The sequence below is a fragment of the Anguilla anguilla genome, chromosome 1 (genome assembly GCF_013347855.1).
Source record: "Anguilla anguilla isolate fAngAng1 chromosome 1, fAngAng1.pri, whole genome shotgun sequence".
NCBI lineage: Eukaryota > Metazoa > Chordata > Actinopteri > Anguilliformes > Anguillidae > Anguilla > Anguilla anguilla.
The window spans coordinates 51,115,816-51,143,473 of NC_049201.1; the positions used below are offsets into that span (position 1 = coordinate 51,115,816).

Consider the following 27,658-nt stretch of genomic DNA (forward strand, 5'->3'; position numbering starts at 1 on the left):
ATACAGTTCCCAGCGTTCATGTAATCACTATCTTTCAGCTATCTGACCTGAAAAAAACAACACCACTCCTTTGCCAGAAAGTGTCCAACACTCCACCAAACACTAATGATCTTTTGATTCTCAGTTGTACCCCATGATCTAGTATCGAAGCCTGCCCATACCAGCAAGGCCAACAGCCCTGCAGGGCAATGTATAATTTTGGTCAAAGGAAAACCATGTTTGTCTGAGGACACTACAATGACCAATGACCGGACATGCCTATGAATGAATTGGACATCCCAAACCAGGATGAAAAGACATTCACTCCAATAACCACAAACCAAAAAAATTTACAATGACTCTTACAAATATCTTGCTGAAATTTACTGTATGCACATATGGCTGTACAATAATAATAATAATAATAATAATAATAATCATAATAATAATAATAATACATTTTCTGCTGCCATTGCTTTTACTGTTCAGGAATTTCAATAAGGGGCACTCCCAACTCTTATTGTGAACTCTGAAATTCCAAAGTGAAAAGAAAAATGCGCTAACGTGGTAACATGGGCTGGGTCTCGGATCTGACAGGACTGAACACGATTGTGGAAGCTGTGTGCAAAGTTTACTGTGTGAGAGGTGAGACCAGGGTTGGGAAGATTGGCATTCCAGCATCAATAGCCCAGGAGGGTCTGCCTGTCCACGCTGACATCACTGCTAAAACATGTTATACACATCCAGTTAACGTGTCCACTGCTGCAGAATGCAACTTGGCAAAGCTGTGCTACTTTAAACCATATACTGTTTCTACTTCACACAGAAAATAATGCTTTATGTATTTTAAACCCTCCTAATTAGGCTTTAAATAGTTATATTTCAAATGTTTGATTATTATACCCCAATATTTGCTATGCTAAACAATGCCCCATGCAGGTGCACAATGCTTAATTATGAAAAATGGTCTTCAAACGGAAACGGCAGTTCATTTACACAGAATTTTGGTGGGGTGCCAGTTTGCATGGAGGGTTTAATTGCTTGTGTAATAGCGGATGTTGTGCTCCTCAAGGGCTGTCTTTGTTCCTGCGCGACTGACAAGATGAAGCCAGAAGAGGAATCCGAGGCTTCTCCTTTTCAAACAACCCCATCAAATCAAAGCACGGCTATCCACACCAAATAACAGTGGCTGCTTGTTTTAAGAGGGCTGGGAGACGCAGACAGCCACATGTACAGTAAATGTTTGGAAAATTTTCTCGGGTCGCTGATGCAACAGATTACCCTTTCATCATACGATGATGAAACTGCGGCATTCTGCTCCCTTCCCCGACGGAGGACTCAGAAACATGACCAAACAAGCCCGATGGCCGCACTTCAGCTACAGAATACCGGAAAAAAAAAACCCAAGCCAGGGTAATGCCTGCTGACCTATGATTCTGAGGAGTGTGCTGTTGCTCTGTGCCTTGAAGCCTCAAAATTAAGACCAAATGAAGTGGATGAGTGGAGGAAGTGGTCTGGTTCAAGCAATTGTGATTGAAGAGATAAACATCAGCAGGGTGGGTTCGTCAATTGGGCAGAAAGTTAGGTGAATGGATGACAAAGGATTGAAGAGACAATAGGAGCACTCTATAAATGCACCATTGGTGCTGGGTAAGAAAAAAGGAGAAAGAGGTTTAGAGATGAAAGGATGAGAAGAGGGAGAGAAAGACTCACCATTTGGGGACAGGTACGTGAAGCGCTGGTACTGGCTCCTCTTCCTCTTGCCGTTGCAGACATAGAAGTTCACCTGAACAGGGTTGGATATCCTCTGGTTCCGATATGGAGGGATGTCAACCAACAGAGTAGTCTGTAGCATGGAGACACACACACATTCAGCAGAAGCCCCTCTGCAATGCGTAAAAATGCAAGATTCTATGTTATGATGAAACCCAGAAAAAGTGCTTGTTTGCACGTACAGTACCAACCCTCTCAATATTAATCGACATGGCCCACGTTTGGTATGTTCAAACTGCAAACCTTCCCTGGGGATTTCTATATTTTTATTGCACACAGTGATGTATATTAAGTTTATCACATGCAGATCAATTAATACACCATGATCATACAGTACCTGTACACTTTCATTCGGCCATATATTCATTTACACTGTCGGAATATTATGGAATATTCTGGTAATGGATTAAAAAATGCAAGTGGCCTGAGACACACAGTGCACTTGCTGTGTGGGGCTTCCGCCTGGGTGGGCTGAGCGGGAGGGTTGGGTTGAGCACGCGCTCCCGTCTGAGCGGTCTAAAGCTCGGTCCTGAACTGTTCCTACGATAGTCGGCCCCCGACTTCATATACTGAGCCCCCCTCCCCCTGTCGCCCCTGCTGTCTACCCCGCCGCTTCTGAGTCAGTCCTGGACAGACGTGAACTTTTGACTGCATTAATGGGCCCAAGCTCGGGGAACAAAGCTCCAGGAGAGTTCTCGCAGCACGCGTGATGTCATGACATCTCAAGCAAAGCTGTCTGGAGAAAAGATGGAGGTCGTAGAGGAAGCAGCTTATCGCCAGGCTGTTCTCTCAGCTGCCATCAAACCTGGGCTTCGCTTACTGCCCAGGGCTCCTTCAGAACATGAAACAACCACAAAGCAGTGAAAACACACCGTGCCGGCCATGAAAGATTTGCGAGAATCTTTAAAAAAAACTTGGCACGAACACATCATACGGTATGTGCTGTTGCCCCCCACATTATCCCAACATCTGGGCTGAACCCTTTCACCCAGCCCTAAAGGCCAATTAGTCTTTCCAGCACATTCTGCATTTAACCCCAGTGATGCAACAAGGTGCATCACCTGACATAACAAATGCAACAACCTCAACAACAACAAAGACGAACGTGACTCAAGCGAGCCAACCATTTGAAGCAAGCAAATTTGGGGTCCTGGTGATCGGGGATATCAGCTTTCCTTCCAAACCAGTGCAGCTTGAATATAGTTTTTTTTACCATTTTTAATTTGTCTCTCCGTGTGATTAGCTCACTGTTTGCATCACATCGTTTTTACAAATAGAATTTATTTTATGAGCCAAATATCTGAAATAAACTAAGGGCTCAGCAGCAACTTCTGTTTACTATGGGTGCTAAGGGTGCTAAAGACTTGGGGAGACGTATATCAGGAAAACCCCCAAAACCAGCCCCATCCACCCTCCCATCGTTGCAATAGGGCCCCAGGGAGAGGTGGAAATCGAGGTGACTTTGTGGCGAGTGTGAAAGGGCACCGGTTTGCGCTTCATCCAATCCAGAGGGCCAGACCGTTACAATAAAAAACTGGCATATTAAAAGCAGACTTCTCTGGCTCGCGCTAGTCATAGACAATGAGGGTTTTTTCAATTACGCGCAAAGCGAGAACAGGCCTCAGGAACACATGCACTGACACTATTCATTTCTGTTGAAATAAAAACCAGTTTATGCCTTTTTTCGAGGAGAGATTAAATGCGTGACTATCCCTTTGCACACAGCACAGTAGATCATTTTCTCTTGTAAAAAAAAAAAAGGTTAAAATGAGTTTCGAAAAAGAACGCAGTGTTTAAGACACACCACAGTGAGAACGTTTGACTGAGTGCACGTATCTCTGTGAGGACACGAACCACAGAGAGAACGTTTGACTGAGTGCACGTAGCTCTGTGAGGACATAAATCACAGAGAGTGTTTGGTTGAGTGTATGTAACTCTATGAGGACATACATCACAGGGAGAGTGTTTGGTTGAGTGTACGTATCTCTGTGAGGACATAAATCACAGAGAGTGTTTGGTCGAGTGTACGTAGCTGTGAGGACATAAATCACAGGGAGAGTGTTTGGTTGAGTGTACGTAGCTGTGAGGACATAAATCACAGAGAGTGTTTGGTTGAGTGTACGTAGCTGTGAGGACATAAATCACAGGGAGAGTGTTTGGTTGAGTGTACGTAGCTCTGTGAGGATATAAATCACAGGGAGAGTGTTTGGTTGAGTGTGTGTAGGTATATGAGGACATACATCACAGGGAGAGTGTTTGGTTGAGTGTATGTAGCTCTATGAGGACATACATCACAGGGAGAGTGTTTGGTTGAGTGTGTGTAGGTATATGAGGACATACATCACAGGGAGAGTGTTTGGTTGAGTGTATGTAGCTCTATGAGGACATACATCACAGGGAGAGTGTTTGGTTGAGTGTACATTGCTCTATGAGGACATGAACCACAGAAAGAGTGCTTGGTCAAATGTACCAAATGTTTTTTTAGTTTTTATTGCAAGTCAGCCATGTAAAGGCAATTTAATTAACAGCACATTCAACTAACAACTGGATATCAGCATCATGCAAAACACACAAAAAATCGGAATTCTCAGGAATAAAAAACTGTTTCTTACTTCCATTAACCAACATAACATGCTTTAGACCAACACAGAATAATGTTATTGTTTGTTGAGTAATGAGACATTCACACTGCATAGATCTGAATAAACAAAAAAACGTATAATATGTGCAAAAACTACAGATATAATAAAACTTTTTTGACTTGCTAGTACATGACATTGATGATATGCACATTAAATGAAAATTCTAATGTGAACTTTTTCTTTAACGGCTCTGGGTTCTATTTATGCATTCATGACCTGCTTGGCTCACAGGCGAACTAATACTCTGACTGTGCCGGGCCCCATCTGAGTGCAGAGCTTTCATCAAGAACGAAAAGGGGAAATTACCGCAGATAAAAGCAGATTCTGTTCAAATCTGAGAGCTCCAAGTGCGGCCCCTGATATTTAGTAGAAAACTTGGAATAATTGGCTAGCAAAGGTTACATCAGGCAACGTGCAGGCGGTGTTTACAGTGGGCCGGCTCCAGCACACTGCGCAGTGAAGAAAGCCCTCAGACTGCCTCAGACTGTTTTTATCGCAGCCGAACTGAATTTAATGGAAGACATGTCCAAATGGAGCTGGGGGGGGGGGGGGGGGGGGGGTTCTACAAGAGAGCCAATAGGTCTCTGTCCCGATAGACTGAGAGAGCGGGAGGGAGGGAGACCCAGAGATGGCGGTGGGGGAGATGAGGCATCAAAAATCGGATTTACTCCCAGAGTTCACTGGCTGAGCAAGTCTTGTGAATTGTTTACCCCACTGGCTTGGCTAGCAGGTGAACTTCACACTCACCCCCACCTTCCCAGGGAGCTGAGCTACTGACCCATTTTTTAAAAAGCAAAGAGATGCTCCAAGAGTGTCTGTCCTCAACACACAGCTTTACACCAAAAAAATCACATTAGGACATTGCTTCCCTTCTAAATCCCATCTTCCCTTTACAACAGCAGTCTAGTCATTTTTCACCTCATTTCTGGAATACTGTTAAGGGATTTGTGGTAACTTCTGTCCACTCTGTCTCTATATTATTCTAAATTTTACAGGCAAGATAGCTGCTTTGAATATTTACTATTTTAGACCACACTTGTCTCTTAATAGCATTTCAGTCATGCATTAACAACAAACATTTGTGTATGAAGAATCTCCTTTACTATGAACTCTGCTTGTTTGTTTCAACCCCCTCCCAACCCAATAAAATCTGTTTACTGCACTTCAGAAATGAGATGCTCCTTTGTAATATCCATTTCAAAAGTCTACAATTGGTAAACCACAGTGTTAGTCAGCTGCCCTAATTCAGCTGTCTTAATTAACACGCGAATGGCAGTTTTTCATCAACATGATGAAACTGGTTTATAGTTGCCACAAAGGGCGTGGGGCTTTGCCGTAAGGCAGACTTACAGACTTGAAGGAGTCCTTGTCAACTTTGGCCTCAGTCTCCCATAGGTGGTGACCATCTACAAGAAAGGAGAGATTAAAGAAAGAGTAAATCACAATCTGCAGCAATAAGACCGAAAAAAATCTGCAATTCATTCGGCAAAGGGTCGCAATAATTCAGTAATCATGAGCACAATAATCCAAATTAAATGCAGACTCTCGAGTGGCTGAGTTGGTATAGGCAGTCACAATGGTCACATGACTACATACTGGGTTCTGTAATCCGCACATGCAGGTTTGAGCCCAGCATGTGTCTCTAGTGGACTATGGCCTGGATTCAATCACCATTTGGCTAAAGATTTAATGTAGGACTTGTGTTTTTTCATCACAAACACAGTTTGAGGCAAGTTGACCGAATACCAAAATTAAGAAGTACGGTTGCCAAACGAGACGAGAAATGGGGGATAAATGTTATTTATTATATAGCTGCTCTATTACAAATAAGGAGGGAAATAGTTTTATTTATTCAGAGCGCAGCATACACAGAGTAATTACAGAAGCAAACAGCTGAGGAAAGTCAGTGCCACAAAGCCAGGCCTGTGACGACGGGCATCTCCGGTTCACACTCTGCGCAGCGTCGCCACGGCGAGCGCTGGCCCCTTCGGCGCGGTGAGGTTAAGTCTGGCCTCCCGGATAATGATTGGTAAACGAGCCTCTGAGCCGCGGCAGCTGCGTCTGTGCCTACTTAGGCTGCCGGAGCTGTTTCATAATGTCTGGACGGCCTGGCCAGGCCCGGAGCGCGGGGGGGTGAGGTGGGGTGGGGTGTTATCCGAACCCCAGCACGACGGCGTACGGCGCGTCGTCCCCGGGAGCTCTCGGAGGGGGGGATAGGGGAAGGGGGGGGGTGCTACGCTGAGCTCATTTCCTGCCGCAATCTGACCCACTTGGGGGCAAGGGAAACCCGACGCAGCGCTAAGGAGCAAGCCAGGCCTCAGGATTTTGAGGCAGTAGCTCTCGGTCTGAGAGAAGACAGAGAGAGAAAGGGGAGAGAGAGAGAGAAAGAGAGGGGGAGAGACAGGGAGAAAGAAAGAGAGAGGCTTTATATCTTCCGCCGTTCCCGACGTCGTGGGAAGGCCGGGGACTCATAAACAGGGCACAGTAAAAGGGCTTCTCTAATAAAGACAGCCGACGCATAACTGGCAAGTGACATCTTGCGTGCTCTCCCCCTGCATGTGCTGCCTTTTTCAATAACCCAACTGCCTTTTGTCGTCCTCATTAAAAGCCAGACACTTTTTTTTAACCCCCATCCTTTAAAAGACATTCATTTCATTTTCCCCACCCCCGTTTTTCAACTTCAACTTGTTGCAGCGCAAATGCTTTCCCATCGACCAATAAAAACAGTTTCTCCAGCTGTGGGAAATCCACGCCGCATATATTAAAGTCCTTTTGTGATTTCATGCCACACTTTGGTGTACAGACATTTTTAGCTCTGTTTATACAATCATTAAGAAACCACTGCCCTTTTTTCTGTGACGGCGATGACTCATTAGCACTGTCTGAAATAGAAATGACACCGTACAGATGTGTCTTTGTGTCTGCAGCGCTGCTGACCCTTCCACAGACAGATTGCGGCGGGGAACGCAAGACCACAGTACCTTCCTAAGCCTGAATATAGAAGCAAGAGTGCTGTTACTGCCACACGCCTCTGCAACACCAAAAGGCAAGGGTCAGCATTATTATCACAACTGTTTATTTACTTGTCAGTTGCCTTTATGCAGAAATGCAGAAAAGACCAGAGTAAGCAGGCAGGTACAATATAACCTGAGAATATACAATCTGTAGGCAGGACTGAGCCCTCTAAACATGAATCTGGAAGCAGGGCTCTAATATTTCATGGTCATAAATAGCTGTCGGCTGTTGGCGCAATTGAAAAATGGCAAAAAGATCAAGTGATAACTGCTGAGGGAGGTTAAAATATCGGTGTCGATTCACTTCGTCCACTGGGAACTTTGTCGACATTCAACCTAAAAATACTGTTAGTTCATTGACAGCAGTGTCATTAAAATGCCAAAGACATGAGGTACCGTGATAAACTTCAAAATACTCTAAATAAACCTCTAAAAACCAAAATAAGCACAAAAGCTTTTTTCAAGGCACACAAAGGGCCTTAAAATCGTTACCAATCAATTCTATTGGATTATTTCCAATTAATAAACTGGTAACTGTTTAAGGACCAATAATTGCATATATTACATATAAGATGATAACTGAACCAGTCCATCAACATTTCATATTGAAATGAACATTTCCTCTTAAAAGCAACAGATTCGTAAAGCCAAATTTATATGAAAATGATTCAGCCATGTTGCACTAGGAACATGAATATCTCTAATATACATATAATATACATCTATCTCCCAGATTTCACTTTGCTTGCACTTTGATTGCAACCGAAAAAAAGTGAGTGTGGGTGGGAGGCGGAGTCTCCTGTCGGGGAGTGGAAACCACCAGGTATCTATTTCCAAAACCTGTAAACGTTATGAAAACGAGAGAAAAAAAGCAGATGGTCAACAGATTAAATGAGGGAGATTTTTTTTTGGTAGGGGAGAAAAGAGAGGAGAGAGAGAGAGAGAGGTCTGGTGTGCGTGGGGACACAGGACTCCTCACTGATGATAAGAGCAGCCAGGAAGGAGGGGGGGGGGGGTGTGGGGGGGTGTGTATGTGCTGGGAAAGGCAGCGACGCAGGGCCTGAGCAACCATGTGCTAGAGATGGAGTGGCAGATGATTCTTCTTATTACGTCTGGAGAACCAGGGGGGGATTTCGCCGCCTACGCTCTGGGAATGAGTCCAAGAGGGGAAACCTTACACCTCGACGTCAGCCCTTCAGAAGTAAACATGTTTTTCTGAGGCTTTTTTACACTCTCTCTCTGTGTCTTGCTTTCTCTCTCTCTCTCTCCTTAGTGTCCTCTCTCTCCGTCTCACTCCCTCTCTCTTTCTTTCCCTCCCTCACTCTCTCCTTCTTGCCCTCTCTCTCTGCCTCTCTCCTTCTCTCTGCCTTTCCCTTCTCTCTCCCTCTCTCTCAACCCCCTTTCCTCCTCTCTTTTCTAGATTTGTAGAAATTCAGAAGCAGAAACGAAAATGCTGCAATTTGTTGGGCTCCCGTACTCGAATCGCTTTGCGAAAAAAAAAGCCATAATAAAACCCACATTGAAACAAATATTTTTTTTCTTCCCTTCCTTCTTTTTCTCTTTCTTTCTTTCTTTCTCCTCCTTCCAGATGAACTGGGAACGCGCCACATGTGTGGCATACCTCCTCCTCCCGGCGCGCGCCAGAGGACCGATAACCGCAGAACGTTCCGTTGGCTCTCTGCAACATCTGCAGTTCGGCTCTAATTCCGAAACCCTCGGCAACTCTGCCGGCGGGCCCCGCCCCAGCCTCAACCCGGCCTCCCCTCCCGCCCATTTGCCTTGGCTGCCACCCATGTTCCTTTAGCCGGAGTAGCAATATCTCTTCTGCGCCGTCCTCCCGTTAATTGCTGTTACAGACATAACATGGAGTAGCTGAGAATGAGGTAGGGGCGAGCCGTTTAATGGCCTGTTCTGATGAAATGTAATCAATTCTGCAATTTGATGTATGGGGAGGAAGAGGAAGTTGGCCAGCTGCCTCCGCTTCTAATTGGTAGAGAGACATAATAAGGCCTCAGTGAACATCGGGAGAGCACTCACTTTGTGTATACACACAGTGAAGACATAAATATGGTTGGGAGAGGTCTGTTTGTGGTGCTGGATGGGTGTGCTTTGCGCGCATATTACTGTATATGCACTTGCCTATAACAGAAGTGAGTATGGCCTGTTTTCAGCCAACCTCATATGTACCAGAGAAGCTCAGTCAAATGAATCTCAGCTTTAGACTTCTAAACAGTCCACCCCTCGCCTAACCGCGTCCACTCTCCAATGCCCAAGCAGAGAGAACATCAATTTTCATATACTGCTTACTCCATACATTCCAAAATAAAGCTGTTTCTTAAAGTGGATGTTAGCCTATTTTTTTCTAGATTCAGTGATCCCTATATTATGGTTTTTCTCCAGAATTTCAGGCCAAAACCACTTGTTTGCGCTCCGGCTCTTGTGTAACCACATAGGCTTTCCTTGAAATATGTGTGCTTCTTAGATTACAATCTAAAAGAACTCCAAAAAAGACAACTAAATCTTCCCGTTCGGCTGCTCCTGTTTCTGTCAGAGCGCTCTGCACGCGGAAGCAGACTCGCGTCCCCCCGTTTTTTCCACTGTTTTCTAATGTGGATTTTTTTGTTTTCTGGCTTCGATGGAAATGCCCCAGAGGCCAAGGTGTGAAAGGAGAAAACCCCTATTATAAAGCAAGACAGGTAGAGACAATAAACCCGTAAAGCCGCCCAAGGAATCTTACTTTTGCGGTCTGGGAATGGAAAATCCGATTCACATGCTAATTACAGAAGCACCAGCAGAACAATCCAGGATTTTTTTTTTTTCCTTTTCAACCCGAGGGGAATTTTTTTCGTCCCCCTCGCAGCTTATTTATTTATTTACCTATTAATGTGTGAATCTGACATCCACCTGGCAAGCCCTCTTGATGGTAATCTTTCAGCATTGAACTTGGAAACCGTGGCAGACGCAGCCCAGGGCCAAGAACAATCTCCCGTGTCTGGGTTTCTGCAGGGCGCTCCTGCGCAACACCTGCTTTTGTCTCCCTCGTTTAATGGGGGGACCCGTGGACGTCGGACGTCCTGAGGGAGGTCCCGCCATTCAGCCGCGAGGGGGGGGGGGCAGGGCGGCGGGGTTCTGGAGGAACGGTGACCGCGTACGTGCCACTGTGGCAGGGGCGGTTTGCCGATCGCCATGGATACAGGCTCCGTGGCGCTCCCGCAGTCCAGGCAGCGGTCCAGCCGGACCAGATGTAAAAGCAATCCGACTCATGAGGGAATTCCCTCCGGTCTGAGTCAGTGAGAAGGCTTCCCCGCCACTCCCTCCCCACACGCCGCCCCCGCAAGAGGCCTGGGCACGCCGGAGAGCGCACACGCTCGGCGAGGTGCGCCGGTATGCCGTCCGCCGCGGTGCCAAAACAGGGGTGGGAGCCCCCGCAAAAGCAACAAAGGCTGTGCCTCACATACCTTCCTGAGACAAAAGCCAGCAAGCGCGGGGAAAGACAAAAACGACATTAAAAATCTGGAATCGGGGCAAAGGTCTCCCCTATGGCAATATTTCCCCATAAAATATAACGTTCAACAATGATGTGCTTTTCTTCTGCAGGTCAGAAAGGCAAGGTGAGGCTTGTTTGAGTGGAACAAAGCACTATTGTCTATCAGCCACGGCTAGGTTCAACACTGAGGGTTTGTACAAACTGCTCTGTCATGAGTCATAAAGCATAAAAATGGCTTGGCAAGCAGATTAAGGTAGGTGGCACCTACATTCTTTGGTTTGGATTTATTTTTTCTTTTAAATTAAATACAACATGAATGCCAGAAATAAGATACAAATGAGGGTTTTGCAATGCCTGAAGTAAAGGCAACAGTAGTGTTATACTTGAGCTGCTTTAAATCTCTTTTTAAAAAGTTTATGATTATTCCAAAATGGAAGAAGAGCCGTCTTCTCTGCCAAGTTGAGAATAGTGATGACTTCAGTTGGTAAATCAGAGTTCACTGTAAGTGTTAGGTGCTTCTGCAAGGGAACCCAGAGTTCAGTTAACACCTGGCACTTACAGTGAACTCTGATTTACCAACTTAAGTGATCCATCGCTATTCTCAACTTGGCAGAGAAGACTGCTCTTCTTCCATTTTGTTTTCCTCCCTCCTTCTGTGATTCTTTCTCAACAATTTAATGCCTTCCATCACTTTCTCATCTGTTTTTTCTACTGTCCAAATGCACGCAAACGCTTGAGGAACTCATCTTGTGTTTTGTTGCCTCATCAACTCTTGGAATGTTTATCCATAAAACGGAGTGCAGCAAGGCTCTATTCTTGGTCCATTTTTGTTTTGTTTTGTTTAATTTCTTGGTTAACATCATTTTTTGCTATTCGCTGCAATTTTTCTCATTAAGTTCCCTCGACTGGCAGCTGGTTTGAGGCTTGTATCCTCTCTTCAGACTGTACATAGGTTTTCCTAACACTGATGTCTCCAGAAAATATGTGCTCTGAAGCTATAATCACAATAACTGTACCTTTCTTGTAAAATTCTTCAAATGGAAAGGGAGAATGATGGCGCACACACATTGCTTTGACTGAGACAATTACAAAAGTTTTTACACCAATTAACAAAGTTTTGTTCCTTGTACTTTTTGCTAAAAATGACCTAGCTTTTGCATCACACACTTTTGTATTGCATCACATATCTCTGCAAACAAATGAACCTGTTAATACTATGCAAGGCAACAATACATGTCAGTAGCTGGTAACCGTGGAAAGACAAGCCTGCCATGTCAATCAGAATTGTAAGAACTGTGTTTTTATCAATGGGACACATGAGAAAAGCTGCAAAGACAATGTGATTCTGCCCCTCTGATGGGATTCCCTCCAGGATGAGTCACTGAAAGCCTTCCTACTTAACACACAAACAGGCCCTCAGGCAAGCTCTTCACACACACACACACACACACGCACGCCCACACAAACACACACACGTACAGGCAAACACAGAATTTAACCCTTTACTGGGCCACAGCAAACCTTCAATCTGCAGTATGTTTAACAGGAACACCTCGGAAGAAGCACAGGCTCTTCTGGTTTTCAAAATTACAGGAGAGTGGCTGCAATTTGGCCTGAATTTATTCAATAATTTTCCTTAATGTTGACTTACAAACTAATTTAAAGTTTTATTTTATTTTTTTGACAATTCCGATGATGGTTTTACATGCCAAAATGCAAAAAAACCCCCAAAAAAACCAATTTAATTTATTTGCAATTGAAAGTTAAGGACAAATGATAAGTAAAATTCCGATTATTATTCAGGAAATTACTGCTTCTGATCATGCTTCCATTGAACCAGACCTGTTCGATTGTAACTTCAAATTCTCTGGGGCAGCCCCAAGCTCTGTTCTGTCCGATCATAAAAACTCCCAAATGATCGTGATTTTCCTTTTGCCAATCTATATGCTTTTTCCACCAATTTTTGTCTGTATCCGGTTTTCCATTTGAATGAGTCGAACAGCTGTTGAGGCTGTCCAGTGTCTGCTCTCTAAAATGGCCACAACACATCCTAATAAATTAGCTTCAATAAAATCTCCAGGAACAAATGACGGGAAAAAGTATTTTCCCTTTAAGGACTGTGGCAACCGTGAGTACTGCTTGCTGGCAAGAGCCTTGAATGGGCATTCTTCAGATGACAAGGCTGTCCACGAATACCATCTACCTACCTGTTGCACAATTAAACGGCACGCTGTAATTCCTTCTCTTGGTAAAAAAGCCTACGATATAGCTTCCGCATATCAAAATGGAATGCAGACTCGTCTGTTGCCACTTAAAATCCCAGCATTTCAGAGAGGTGTTTATTGGAATACATTCTGGAAAATGAACAGAACCCCTAAACTTTGATCATGGTAGTAGTAACATATGCCAGTGATATAGCAGGCCATAATTAGCCAGATATTATGCAGAATACTAAGATTTACTGGGCTTATTCACGAACTTTCCAAAGTAATATAATTTCTGGTTTATGATATAAAACATTATATTATGACCAATTTATTGTTGTTATTTTTTCCTACCACTGACATAGCACAGAAAACTTGTTGCTTTCGGAAACGGAAATTTTTTTAAGAAGAAGATTCGTCTCATCAGAGGGAGGGAAAACATTTTTTGAAACATGCTGGTCTTTGTTGGAAGATTTTCAATGCTTATGATACAAGGGCCAACCTGGAAAGTACAATACTGAATTAATCCATACCTTGTGTGTACTGTAATAAAATTTATTTTCACAGGATAATAAAGGGCTTGCTCACTACTGCATGTAACTAAGGAAAAAACTAAGGAAAGTTGGTGGATGTACTTGGTCCTTTTAAGGATCATTAACTTGCTGTGTGGATCAACCATCCAGCTACTGTAGCCATGCCATTTTCCTACATTTTTAAAATACTCATTGCCTGAAAATACTCAGTTCAAGGCCTCATTTTAACTTACGAGTTACATGATAAAAACAAAGTTAAGCATGAATATCCCTTCCAGGGTGAACAGTCCTGGGTACCACTTTAAAGGGGAGCTCTGCATTAAGCTTTCCTGTCGATAAGCGGAGGAACCAGGAGGCGACAGGTCTCGACAGCTTTTTGCGAAAGGCGGCTAATGGAGACAGACAGGGCTTGAATAAAGAAATCCTTTACTTTATGCACTTTCCGGAATCTCTCAGGACGCGGAGAACGCAAACAACCCTCTGAAATGTCAATAGCAGGCAACAGTGTGCACTCCCAGAAGCTCAGTGCTCCACACCACTCTAATCTGTTTAGCAGGCTAGGAAGCTGGCAGGAGGAGAGAGGGAGAGGGAGGGAGGGAGGGAGAGAGAGAGACTATGTGTGTCTGTGTGAGTGTGTGTGCGTGCATGTGTCTGTGGTGGGGGCAGGGGCTTGCAAGAGTTTCCTCGTGAGGATTCCCCTCACGAGGACCAGGTTAACACAGAGAGACTCTCGGCACATTAAGGAGTCAATTGCAGGCTCTTAGGAGCTCTCGAAGGTTGAGGACCCATCCGTCAGGATGTCACACTACTCTTGTGTTTCGAGGAAGAGGGAGGGGAGTGTGTGTGCGTATGTGTGTGTGCGCGCATACGTATGTGTGTGTGTGTGTGTGTGTGTGTGTGTGCAGTGGGGGAGGGAGGGTGTTGGCTGAGGGATGTTTCCATGGCAGGCTCACAGTGGAATCCAAGGCCGGTACCAGGCGCAGGGAAACCCTCTTCACAAACAAGAGCCCACACAGCCAAAGGCTCATCCGGTAAGCGCCCTGGGTCCTAGAGCCAGTCTGTTTAGACCCACGGGAACACAGTGTCCTGTCTGCCAGCAGGGATACTGGAAGTGGAAAGGCATCTGAGCGACTTTTTCTTTCTGGGCTAAGACTGAATGCTATATCAGACATTCAAGTGTTGATGTAATAAGCCGCACATGGAAATTCTGTCCTTTAAAGGCAAGCAGGATTTCTTTAAAGTGAGAGAAAGGCAGTTTTTTGATTTATTTAAACTTTGACTCAAATCTGACATTGTATTTTACTTGAATTTAAAGTGTAACTAATTTAAATCTGACATTGAATTTTACTTGAATTTAAAGTGTAACTTCCTTTCTTCACAAACAGGTTGGCAAGGTCAGTGATCCCTAAAATTCACCAAATTAAATTGAGCAGGAAAAATTCACACCTGCAAATAACTGTGAATAAAAGTTAAGGACAGCTTTTTCTTAAATCCAAGCCAACATTAAGGATAAATTTTGACTGAAGACTGGACAGTGTGATCTGCTGCTGTTCAGATATGGGCGAAAGAAGTAAACACACACTGAAGGGAAGGATATGAAGGACTATGGGCCACGCAAACATTGGGCACAGAGCTCCAGCCATCATGCCCTCTGGTGTGCTGTGTTTACAAATGTCTCAGTCGTTCTGTGGCGCTAAGACTAGCATCCAGGCTCTTCCAGAAAGTCTCTACTCACAGGTGGAAAGATTTATTGCTTCCCTCCTGCTCCACCCACCCCCGCATCCCCCCCCTCTGCCGACTGAAAAGGCCCTCAATCACGTGTGTTTACGCTCCTCGGCACTGGCCCCGTGCCACGCTTTCATTTTCTAAAAACGAATGGCGGAAATTGGTGTTTGTAAACCCAGTAACATCAACATCTTGGAGCGGGCCGCCCTCTTCTCTCCCCGCCCCGTCCCATCCAGGACGAAGGAAACAAATGTTCCAGAGAGCGGCGGAGAAAGTGCACATGCCCTGCTAGTGATTCATTCCTCGACTTGTGGCGAGCGTCAGTGAACAGGCAATGGAAACTTCTTGCAAATGTAAATACGTTCAGTTAAAAATATAGTGCTTTAATGCGCACCACATGTGGTTTGCTGGCAGGACCCGGAATATTTTGACGGTGGGGAGAAAAAGAGAGAGAGAGAAAGCGGGAAAGAGAGAGAAAAAAGAAATCGAGAAAAAGAGAGACAGACTTTGGCTTTGAGCGTGGATCACGCAGCTAAATAGAGAGGGGGGGGGGGGGGGGTTATACACTGCGGAGCAGGAGGGCTTACCTTGGGCCTTCTCCACAAACACCACCTTGGAGTCGGGCAGGAAGTTGTGCCCGCTCAGGACCATGGTCTTGCCCCCTGTGGCCGGGCAGCTGTCCACGCTCTGCTTCTCCACCAGTGGCAGCTCCTGGGCTGATCGCTGGGCTGCCAGAGGAAGAGCAAAGAGCTCCTCAGTCACGCACACCCCTTAACCCTCTCCCCATCTACTCCCGAACCTCCAGCCCACATCTTCCAACCCAGGGATCCTGCCCCCGTCTTATTTTTTAACTCGGATATTCCTTTCCACTGTTTTTCAGAGGGAAGTGAATATGTCAGCAGAAAACTGTTTTATTTAGCACCTCTTGAAAACAATAACTCTCATGAGATCAACAAATACATGAAACTTTTTTTTACAATAACTTCCCGCTGACAAACATAAGTTGAGGCCTGTTCACACAGTTAAGCAGGTTTTACAGACACACACACACACACACACACGCTTATAAAATTGAAGTATTCTTATAAGGTATCATTTGTTTAGTAATTGTTTAAGGTGCAATAAACATGTTTTCATTTTAAAAAATTGCACAAATATATTAGCATGAATTTACTGCAATGGTTTGAAAATGAATTCATATTTGCATGATGAAGACCATGGTAGCTAGATGGCCGAGTTCATTTTTAACTCTCAACCTCTCACTTATTGTCTTAATTGTGCTTGGTCATTGTGATCGCATTCACAGCCAGGGATACTTAAATTGTAATGACATAATCCATTTATTTTTATGTCATCAACAGTGAGCTCCCACTAGATACAGTAATAGCATCATAGTAAATTTATGGGAAACATTAGAAACATTAATGAAGGCCATAACATTGGAAAGTGCTTTAAGCTGCTCAACGTCTTGGTACGTATTAGGTCTTCAAAGCATTCAGAGCCTCTGCACCTTTAAATAACCTTTGGCAGTCAGTAATATTGCTCTAAATGATTTCTGATTTCTTACCAAAGCCCCTGCAATGGTGGAGATAAGGTGCACAGTTGTCGACATTAGGCTTCTAAATGAATTTCTATTCAGAATGATTACCAAATGTTTCTTCTAAAGTACACTGAGAAAAACAACAAAAAAAAAAAACATCTGGACATGGGGTTTTCCAGAGTGCAATAACTAAGTCATGCAATAACTAAGCTGATAACAGTTTGCGTGGCTCCACAACCAGAGCGGCAGTGGACAGACAAAGGGTACTCACAGCACTCGATGGGATTGGACGCTGCCTGCAGTGACACGGTCCGACCGTTGGGCTGGTTGATGTGAACGCGGAAGACCATCCTCACTCGGGTGTTCTTGCGGCCGATGTCCGTCTCGCCCTTCCGCAGCTCGATGTCGGAGTTGCGCAGTTTCAGGATCCCCGCGCAGTCGATTCTGCCAAAGGGGAAGGAGAGTACAAATGAACTGCAAGGCGAAGCCTACCTAAAAGAGGTGTGACCCTCTTCCCCAAGGTGAATGAACTCCCCCCTGTACCCACCTCCCAACTGTCCATTTTATTTGAACTTAATTTTATTTAACCTTTATTTATCCAGATACGTGAACGGAGGCATCGATTTTCATTTGCAGTGAGAAAGTGAGGTGAGATCAGGAGTGGGGCACAAGGGATTGTGATTGGGCAGTCAAACAGGGCTCTGTTACCCAATGGAACAACAGGAGGAGCTCACTTAAGGCACTGAAAAAAAACACTTCCATTGAATGTCTACCCTAAATTTCCACTCGAACCCTGGAATAATTTCACAGGGTACAGTGGGGTCAGCCCAATCAGAGAGTGCCGGGGCCCTTCGCTGCTGTGGAGTTTCAACGTGACAGTCGCCAACGAAAAGCAGCATCTGTCTAGGGCCTCCTTGGACCTCAAAGCGACGGCACTGTGAGTTTTCTGTGGAAACATGAATCGGCCACACTGTCCCTCACATCCAATCCAAACCTTTCAAAGAGTGCTGTTTTGGAAATGAATTACTTAATGTCAGAGTTTTAATGGTCCACCAAGGAGCATCCAGCAAGACCTCTTCACGTTGGACTCTCGGTGAATCTTTCCAGCTCAAGAAGTCCGTTGGCTCTTGCCGTGCATTTTACACCCACTTCGACCATTCATCATGCTCTTTATTAACATCTTCATTGTCCTATCCTCCTCTCAGTTTAGTGCTGTTAGCCTTTTCAAAACATTTATGGTTTCAACTTCACTAACCATTGCCACATTTAGCATTGGAGTTTTTTTCATTTTATCTTTTTTTTTGTCAGGGGATTTTCCTTTGAATAACTGCTCAGTGGAAAAATGCTTCACTTCTCAGCCTGGGCTTTCATGAAATTAAATAAAAGTACACTGGCTGATTAAAAAAAAAAAAAAAGGAATACGAATTGGAGATGGTTTAGCATTTTTTAATTTTACATTCTAACTTTGGGGTTAAATTCCTGGAACATGATAAATGTCAAATTTTATATATTAATATTTTCCAGAATTCAGTGCCTAAAATGTGACTGAATAAAAAAAATAATACCTACTACAAGCTGCTTAGTAGTCTTGCATGAAGTAATTTTTTTGCAATGCACTCTTCATGGAATCAGATGTGTGTACTCGACAGAGTACTGTCTGAAGGCTGTTTGAATCAATTCAAACAATAATGTCCTTGAGGACATTAACGGATGAATTTCACTGCGTATAATGGATTCACTGTTCAGCAAATTGAAAGCAAAAAGAAGCATATTTATTCAATATACAGTATAGTTAATTATATTATATGAAAAACGATGTTCTTTATATAAAATGAAACATTACAGTTCCATATATTGTGTCTGTGCCCAAGGTTTGCCTTCATTTTTTAATACACTTGTGTCTGACTCATGCATGCCCGCATGGGAACACATGCTAACGGCTTCATAAATCCTTTGGCGAGCGGGCATCTGGTGATGCAATACGGGCCGAAAACAATGAGCCGAGATAACCTGAACTGTCCCCCTCCCACGCGGGGCCCGCCGCGCTGGAATGAGAACAAAGTGATGGCTGAAGCTATCAAGATGCCTTTTCACGACCCATGGAAAGACTCAATCAGCGGCGCAGTACCCGGTGCGACCTTTCCGCGTCCGCCGGCCTACACTTTCCTGTCAAAGCCCTGGAGAGCAAAAAAAAAAAAGTCCACTTCTGCATCTCTTCTTTGATTCCGTTGTTCAGAAGTAAAGATTTAACCCCTGTGACGCGGTTGCTTCCAACGGCTAATATCGTTTGACTGCGCTTGAAAAGACAAATGTCAAGCACGCGCTTTTGTTAATTGGCTACAGTTAGTCGAGTTTTGTACAAAACTTTTTCGTACAGAAGGCAACTGCTGTGCAGAAGCCCGACAGAAGCTCATTTATTGCCATTTACAAACACAACTGTCACTTGCTTTTCTTAAAAAAAAAACTGATTCTATTTTCGTTGGAGTGAACCCTGTTTCTGACCATGAAATATCACAACAGAGGAACATTTTAATAAATCTTAAATAAATTCCATCCTTAGATTATGATGCCGAAATGGGCCTTTCCAATCCAAAGCAGTCCCTCTGTGCAACGCTAAATATCACAAAACAGGGTCGATCTTCCTGAGACATTTTAGTAGCGTTATATTATTTGTAATGTTTATGCTCCATCTGATATATTTCGATCGATCCCATGTGTGAAAATTTCCCGGTGGCCAGGTCATAAAAACCTTCATTGCATTCTAGAATAAAAATAAATCAATTTGAAAAATCTAATTTCAGGGAAGCCCTCTTCTCTGCCAACATTCTTCGCCGAGGCGAGAGCGAGGCTGTCTCATGACTGAACTGAGAAAACTCCTCGCTGAGGTGACGCGGTTGCATAACTCCGGTTTGAAGAATTACACCCGCAAGCCCTTCCAGACACTGCTGAGGCCCAGTCCGCTGCTGAGCAGGTGATTGGCTGATTTAGGTGAACTCCTGGCCAGTGGCCTGCAGCCCTGAGTTCCTGACGAATGTGATCGTCTGGCAACGGGCCTCCTGGGAGCAAGGCCTGGGTATCTCAGAACCTGAGTGTCTGGGCTCAGAAATGTGACATTCCCTGGCAAGTTCCATGCACAGGGGAGAACTATGGCGCCCCAGGCGAAGAAACTGAAGTGAACAGCTTGTCATTGAGATGGCAAAGCTTGCCTCTGACTGTCCCATTGGTTAGTAGTAGGTAACAGTGTAGAGGACACACGTGGGCAAGATTAGATACATAACTCAAATTTGTGCTGGTTCTCTCATTTAAAGACAGGTCTTAAAACAGTGACTATTATGGGGTCCGTACCGTGAGCCTAGTTTATTTGAAATACGTATTTGCAGAAGAGCCTGCACCAGGCTTGAGGACAGGTCCTCTACGACAGTAATGGAGGGGCATGCCGTTTTCAGGAGTTCTAAATTAACCTGTATTCCAGCTTACAGTTTTATTCCAATTGTTATGTTACAATGGCAGTTGGCTTCCATGATGCTACCGCAGTCCAGCTCGGTGAAAGAATCACTGTACATTCAGTCTGTGGCATGAGTCAGTAGGGATTGTTTGGCACCCACAAGCTTCTTCCATCATTGAAGCTGACACATTCTACCCACAAAGCAAATGAACCTTCCTCTTTCATGTTCGCCATAATAAACACCAGTGAGAAACCTCTCAAACGGCCAGCTCCCCCTCGCTATTTCTGTGAATCACATGGGGGGCGTCGACCAGGGAGGGGAGGACATGGCCACATCTCCCTCATATCATCGACACGCAGTAGAGAGAGTACTGAAGCAAACAGACAAGGAAAAAAGGAAGACTGAATTTTCCTGCTTTGTTGCATACTCTGTGGCAATGCAAATGTTTGCTATAGAGTAAATTGAAAATTGAATATGTATATCTTGGAAAATAATCTAGATAAATTTGTTGAGAGGGGAAAAAAACTCTATGTGTGATAGAGAGGGAGAGTGAAGGCATGACCAAAAAGCAAAAGAGGAGAAACACCAATAGAGAGAAAGAGAAAGAAAAGACAGAATCTAGAGACTGGTTTGGATAAGGGTCAGCCATGTAGTCACAGAAAGACCCAGCACAGCTAAACAGGACAGACAGACAGACATGCGGACGGACAGACTCACATGGCCCGCATATTGTTCTCTGGCAGCAAAGGGATCTCCAGCACCTTGGTGTTGGACTGCATGACCTCATGGCTGGCTGTGGAAACGGTCTTGCCGGTGATGCGGTGGACCTGGTAGAAGGCGTGCGGTCGCAGCAGGCGGTCGTCTGCGGTCCCGATGAACAGCTGCAGGGTGAGGGGCTCGCTCTCCATGTAGCCATACAGCTGGCGACAGAACAGAGGGATCCAGCTAAGCCCCCGGGCAGACAACCCCGCTGCCTCCACCCCACCCCATTACAGCCTTCACTAATAGGCCCTCATTTGCAAAATAAAGACAGGCTAAAAAAAAACTTGACAGCTACTGACAGTCCCATTTTAATGAGTTTCTCTTTAAAAAATTGCAACGTTGCTTTGTTTCTGTTTTGGGATGCTGGGAGGAGGCATTTCATCCATCCCTCTCAGCATCCTCTCTTTATATTTTTGATCTCTTTGAGGTTTGTAGTTTGCAGTCGTGCCCGAGGCAGTTTGTAGTCACATACCGTCTGTATTTCACTGTTCATTACATTTATTCATTCAACCTTATAAAAAAGAAAAATCCCCATGGGGAACCTGGGGTTAATCTCCCAGTGACTCAATGAGAAGGGACCCTTTTTCAAACAAAAAAGAAAACCAGAAGGCCCGTAGATGTGTTAATAAATAAGGAACATAAGACCCATTGAGCAGAATTGTAAGTTGATACTGTTAATTTACCAAGAAAAACAATGACATTTTTTATGTAACTGAAGTATGAAGTATCATGGTTAAATGTGTATTTTACAGAACTAATATAATCCAACTCAGAAAAATAATTATTTGTCTTTTACTGCTTTAGACTTTGTGATGAAAGAGAAAAAAAACAAGAACAACATATGCATATCACAAGTACTGCAGCACTCACATTTTTACATGCCAAAACAGTACGTTTAATCATGCCCCTGTGTTAATGCTCATTAAAAAGCCACTCGCACTGAAAACTTGCAAACGGTGGCGCCTCAGCCTTCCTGTCGTGCGGTCCGCCTTCTCCACATGGAAATCGACGTGCATTATGATTTTCATTATGCTTTATGAACAACGGGCTGGAGGCCAAGACAAGCATCGTAGAGAGATGAAAGGGCTACTGTATCAGAGCTGCCACTTCAAACAGGTACTGCTTCCTTTCACTGGCAGCCATTAGACGCTACCGCTCCCCAATAAAACAAGAGAGATGAGAACACTGTAATAATCAGCATAAAATACCATAGAATGTGGGCTTACTCAAACAGCCGCAGTTACATTTTGTGGTTGTACACTCAGCATATTCATTAATCATAGCGATTTGTAAAGCAATTTGTCTGTTTAATCTATTACTATTGCAGTTATTCCATGCTAGTCCCCTACTGTGTGTCACTTAAACTGACTCAGGCATCCATTAAATCTAGCCACATTTGAACTTGTTCTACATTTTTAATTAACTTCTCTAACTTAAAATTAAGTTAACATTTATATAATTGGCTTTGCTTTTTTTGCATATTTTCTTTGCACTGTCTGCCACACGGTGATCTCATACTCATATAAAAACAGGAGGAAAGCACACTTGTACAGGTTTGTTAGACAGATAGCACTGCTGTCTCATGGTGTACTACTGTGCTTTACTGAAATACTTTTGCCATCCATTTTATTAATCACTATTATTTGAAAAAGAAAAACTTCTACATACAGATGGTGAATTGTAGGGTGTCATGTATAAGTACTACAGCTCTACTCATACTGTAACTGTACAATTCTAGTGTCTTTGATGCCGTGCTGCTTTCTCCTTCTAAAAGGACCCTGTTGGCTCCATCTAGGTTTGGTGCATCTAAGAGCCAGACAGCAGCATTAAACATGTCCTATGGGAAAGGAGGACAGAGGGACCTCTTTTGGAACTGTGGCTGTCACATATCACATACCCACAGATCCTTTACATGTGGAAAGGATCTGTGGGTCATTTTTATGGACCTTAATTAAATGTGTGGTTGGTTGCTCTAAGCCAGTTTGTAATAGGTCTGCAGCACTGTAACCTATAAATGTGGAATTTTTTTTTTGTTAGTTTTGTTTTGTTTTTGGTTAGAACGCAGCCTTTCGATAAACAAAGGAAAGAGGGAAGACTAACTAAGACTGAAAAGTTCCTTTCTCTCAGTTTCAATTCTATGTTCCATATTGACACTTGTCCACATCTCAAGACTGAATAATATTCCTTCTTCATTTTGTGGTCACAATTTCTTCTGGAAAGTTCCAGAACCTGTTGTTGAATATAAAAATGTTCCCTATGACAATAAAAACACAAGACGAAGACTAAGACACATCTTAGTTGCCAATCTCCTGTGTTCCATCACAGCTTTTCCACTGGTTTTGTATTAACAGTGTCCTCCCCATCAAAGATAATAACCATTTAAGATAATGAAAAGATTTTTAGTCTAGTTAAGTCTCTAGCCATTTATTTTGAAATAACACCTCCTCTGCTGGTAGCCAGATAGTTAATCCTGAAGGATTTGGCCATTGAATCACAGGATGTGCTGCTCCAACCTCAAATTTCAGCCAGACTTTGGAAATTACTTACACCGAAAGAGATCACACTGAGGTTTGAATTCAGTAGGAGATGGGGAAAATGGTGGAATAATTTGGCAGAACAACAACATTCCTGGTAGCAGAACTGCCCCGTCACCAGCACGGTGGTAGATGCTGGAGGGAGGTCTTCTGGGAAAGAATCCTGGCCATGGTGTTCCCAAATCAGAAAGGAGAGCTTCTGGTTTGTTCTAACCCATTACCCTCCCCGGCTGCATTTGTTCAGATGTGTGTGGGCCAGGGGAAGGCTGCTCCAATCCAGCAACATTAATAAAACGGGGTACGCATTTGGAACATTAAACACTCAAAGCAAACTCTGCCGTGGTCTGGGATGGAAACATGTGGGTCTCCCGTCCACGTGCGAGATTGTATGGACTGTGAAGGAACAGTCTTCTGAATGCTGTGCAAATTGTTCTCCATTACATTTATATGCATATCTATGTGTACGTTCTAAGTTCTATCTATCTCAATTCAAATTGCACATAAGAATGGCAAATCTCTCAAAATAAAGGTTCAGTCTTCATTTAACAGACCGAGTCATATATCAGAAGTAGACCACATGTAACCTATGATATAATCTGATGGATGAACTTTTAATTACCATAGTAAGGGGGTTTGGTGGTGGTGGAGGTGTGTGTGTGTGACAGACTGTGTGTGTGTGTTTGTGCGTGTGGGGTTGAGGGTATAGATGATGTAGATGTGGCATAATCAAATTCCATGGCATTTAAAGATGTTGTCATGCTGTAAAAATAATAATACCCCACCAACTGATGAAGGCTTCACTGTATGAGTTAGCATGGCAGGGATGTGAAAAATCGCTTCAGAGGTCCAAGAAAAAAAAAAAAAATCTTAATTAAATCCATTTAATCTTTGAGTCAATCCGATAATGAGCCTGTTCTGTAACTGTAAAGGGAGTCGGGTGATTTAATTAGCGAGAGCGCAAATTGGCTGCCGTGTGCGCCTGTCGACTCGCTATAAAATCTTGGCTCTCCCCAGGTGCGGCCTGACACACGAGGGCCTATGCCCGATCTCTTCAGCCTCCCGGAAAGCATGCAAATCTTTCAAATGCCTAATCACTTTCAGACCAAGCAAAGCCAAGACTTAGCTAGGAAAAGTTGGATAATTCTTCACCATGGGGGGATGGAGAAATATATCAGATAAAGGCTTCCACTCAATATAACTGTAATGATTTGGTTAAAGATGCATTAAAGATGCAGTTTGTACAATTGTTTTGTCCTATTTAAATGCCTGTGGATCATTATTTTCCTTTCGTTTATATGACAATAAAGTTATGCCGTGTTTCCCTCTGAGACCTACGTATAGCAGTTCCTTGGCAGAACTTACAAAGGCATAACTGTGCAGCGCAGAGAAAGAGAGCATGGTGGACAACTTAGACACAGCTGGGAAATCAAGAGTTAACCCTGGAGCAGCAAATGTAAAACAGATCAGAACAGAAAATACTTTTTTTTGCACTGTACATTTCGTCAAATCTGCAATATTTTGCTGAAACTCATACAATGACATCTTAAATAATGGAGATCCTTCTCAGACAAAAGGCTAGATTAAACCAAAATTTTTAAACTTTAACTTTAAAACATTAAATTAAAACAAATGTTTTTTTTTGTCTTTTTCCACAAATACAGTTAATTCAGTGATTTCTAAAATGAATGGGGAAAAAAATTGTGTTTACATTGAAAGAAAATACAATTTGAATGCAATTGTAATAAAAACTAAGCAAAATGTGGATTGAACCAAGACCACTGCCTTGCATACAGAGATGTACGCAGATCAAATTTTAAATTGTTTTTTTTTTTTTTTTTTTTTGTGGGTTTTGAAGAAGTAATCTACTGTAACTGATAATAAAGGCCATCCAAATATAATCTTATACTTCCAACTTTTAAAGGTCCCCTATTAAAGTATGCTACTTTTTACAATTTTATATTAGTCAACAAGGTATACCAAACATGTTGATAAGGTTTTTTAAGGGAAAAAATTGTGCAGTACATTTATTAAAAATATAAATCCACCTGCATTGATTGGTTAACTGACTGTGAATGACACTAGTGCTCCTCCCATCTCCTGCCCACACTCCCACTCTGGAAAAGGGAACAAACGAACATGACTTCCGTAAATCGACCAGTACGCTGTATATGTTTGAGCCACAGTCGGACCTCAACCAGGAGGCAGTGAACTGTCTGAATTGCAAGCATTTTCCATCTAATCATAAAATACTGGTTACCTATCACATATCTAGCTGCCTAGCTAGAGAGCTGTACAGCACTTATTTTCCAAGCTCTAACTGTTGTAGCTGATTATAGCTGATTGTTGCTGGAAAGATAAAAAAAAATGTAAAACACCACATTTAACATGGCATGTCTTGTTGGTTATGTTTGAAATCTCGCTTGCTTGCTCCTTCGTTATTATACTCTGTGGTCGTGGATGGTAAATCATAAAATGGTGGGCGTTATCTCATTTTAAGAAGAGGCTCGCCAAGGGTGTGGTTTATGCAAATAACATAAAATAAAATGATGGGCTGTTTTTACAGGAGCCCAAATTGGGGCCGGTATTGAACTGATCGTTTAGCCAGGTAATTTTTTTTTTATACAACAATAAAAGATGTGAAGTAGAAGCAAGCTAATATTTTACCAGCACATATAGTAAGTATCATGTCACACTACACAATGAATTCCAAAACTAGGTAAACTCTGATTTCTAAAATATGGGACCTTATATTTCTACAGTCAAGCCAGTAACCTTTCTATTTTATGCCTACTCTTTACACCCTACTTAGTCTTCTTGACAAAGCCCATTGTGGCTCAGCTGAATGCAGGCCTTTGTTATATAAAATTTGAATTTGATCCAGTGAAAGCAGAAAGTAAAGCTCTTAAGATATGGTGGTTGCTTGGACATTTGGCTCCCTCTCGTTTTAACATTTCCCTCCAGTCTCTTAGAGGCCAGTAGCTCTCCTGGCTGTCCTTAGTCACACATGCTAGTCATCAGTGAGTTACTTTGAGGTCAGGAGCTTCTTCAAGGTCCCAAGAGTTCTCCAGCTATGAGTTTATCCAGGTGGCAACCTCAGTAATTTACGTTTTACTCTCCGTTCCACAGCAGTCATTATCATTATTACGTATCATACCTGTTACTTAAGGGAGAGCAGAAATTAAACAAATGTGTTGGTACCCACTTTCACTGGCCTGGTGACTTTAATAGTGCACACCAAGACCTTTCTTAAAAGTCTAAATAAAAAGCTAATTAAAATGACAAACATTGTATTAAGTGCTGCTTTCACTGTGGTACTATATTTGGACTGCTGGAATTTTCTATCTTAGATGTCTTAACTAACAGTGACGCATATGATCTTTCTGCACTGGTTGTGGGGAGAACTGAGGGGGTGATTTCAGCCATTCACAAGTGCTGCGGTGCAGCGGGCTACTGCAGCACCAATGACCTCATCCACGAGAGGAAGTGATTAATGAGAGGGCACAAACCTCAGTGACGGTCGGCCCGGCTGATAGCCTAGAAACTACCCACCTCCTCTAGGGTCGTCACCAAAATTGTTTAACATATGTCTCTGCTTAGGACTGTTCCTGACTCCATCAGACCTACTCTCCATGTTTCAGTATTTCTCCAGATGCACCATGGGGATTAGGGCTGACCTCATCTGTTTACGCTCAACAGGGTAAATATCAAGAGAAATATCAGCTATGATTGCAAATCTACCAAGAAAAATTCTGGACGAAACTTTGAGCACCTGCCACATGGGCAGAGGCTGTCTTTGATGGAAGCATGAAGTTAAATTCATACCAGACACGTTTGCTCTGGCTACTTGTGCAATCAGTACAAAATATTTAAATTGCTGCAAAAATAAATTTGGTGCTCAGTGTGGGTCAGGATATGTAATGTATCTGCCATTGTGTAGACATCACACACTTCCCCAAAAAGACAGCCTTTGCCACTGCTGATGCCCTATCCATTTCCATCTCTAACTACCACCTATGGAC

The 27,658-nt window shown here is 43.3% G+C and overlaps 1 protein-coding gene across 3 annotated transcripts in view; it reads right to left on the minus strand.

Annotated features, from left to right (window-relative positions):
* Positions 1-27,658, minus strand: part of nfatc1 (nuclear factor of activated T cells 1) — a 75,271-nt gene that overhangs the window by 32,097 nt on the left and 15,516 nt on the right. For all 3 annotated transcript variants that reach the window (XM_035379176.1, XM_035379157.1, XM_035379166.1), the window contains exons 4-8: positions 21,061-21,263; positions 17,169-17,341; positions 15,945-16,085; positions 5,745-5,800; positions 1,693-1,825 (exon numbers count right to left, since the gene is read on the minus strand). In XM_035379176.1, coding sequence (XP_035235067.1) covers positions 1,693-1,825; positions 5,745-5,800; positions 15,945-16,085; positions 17,169-17,341; positions 21,061-21,263 — 706 coding nt within the window. The remainder of the gene's footprint in view (positions 1-1,692; positions 1,826-5,744; positions 5,801-15,944; positions 16,086-17,168; positions 17,342-21,060; positions 21,264-27,658) is intronic.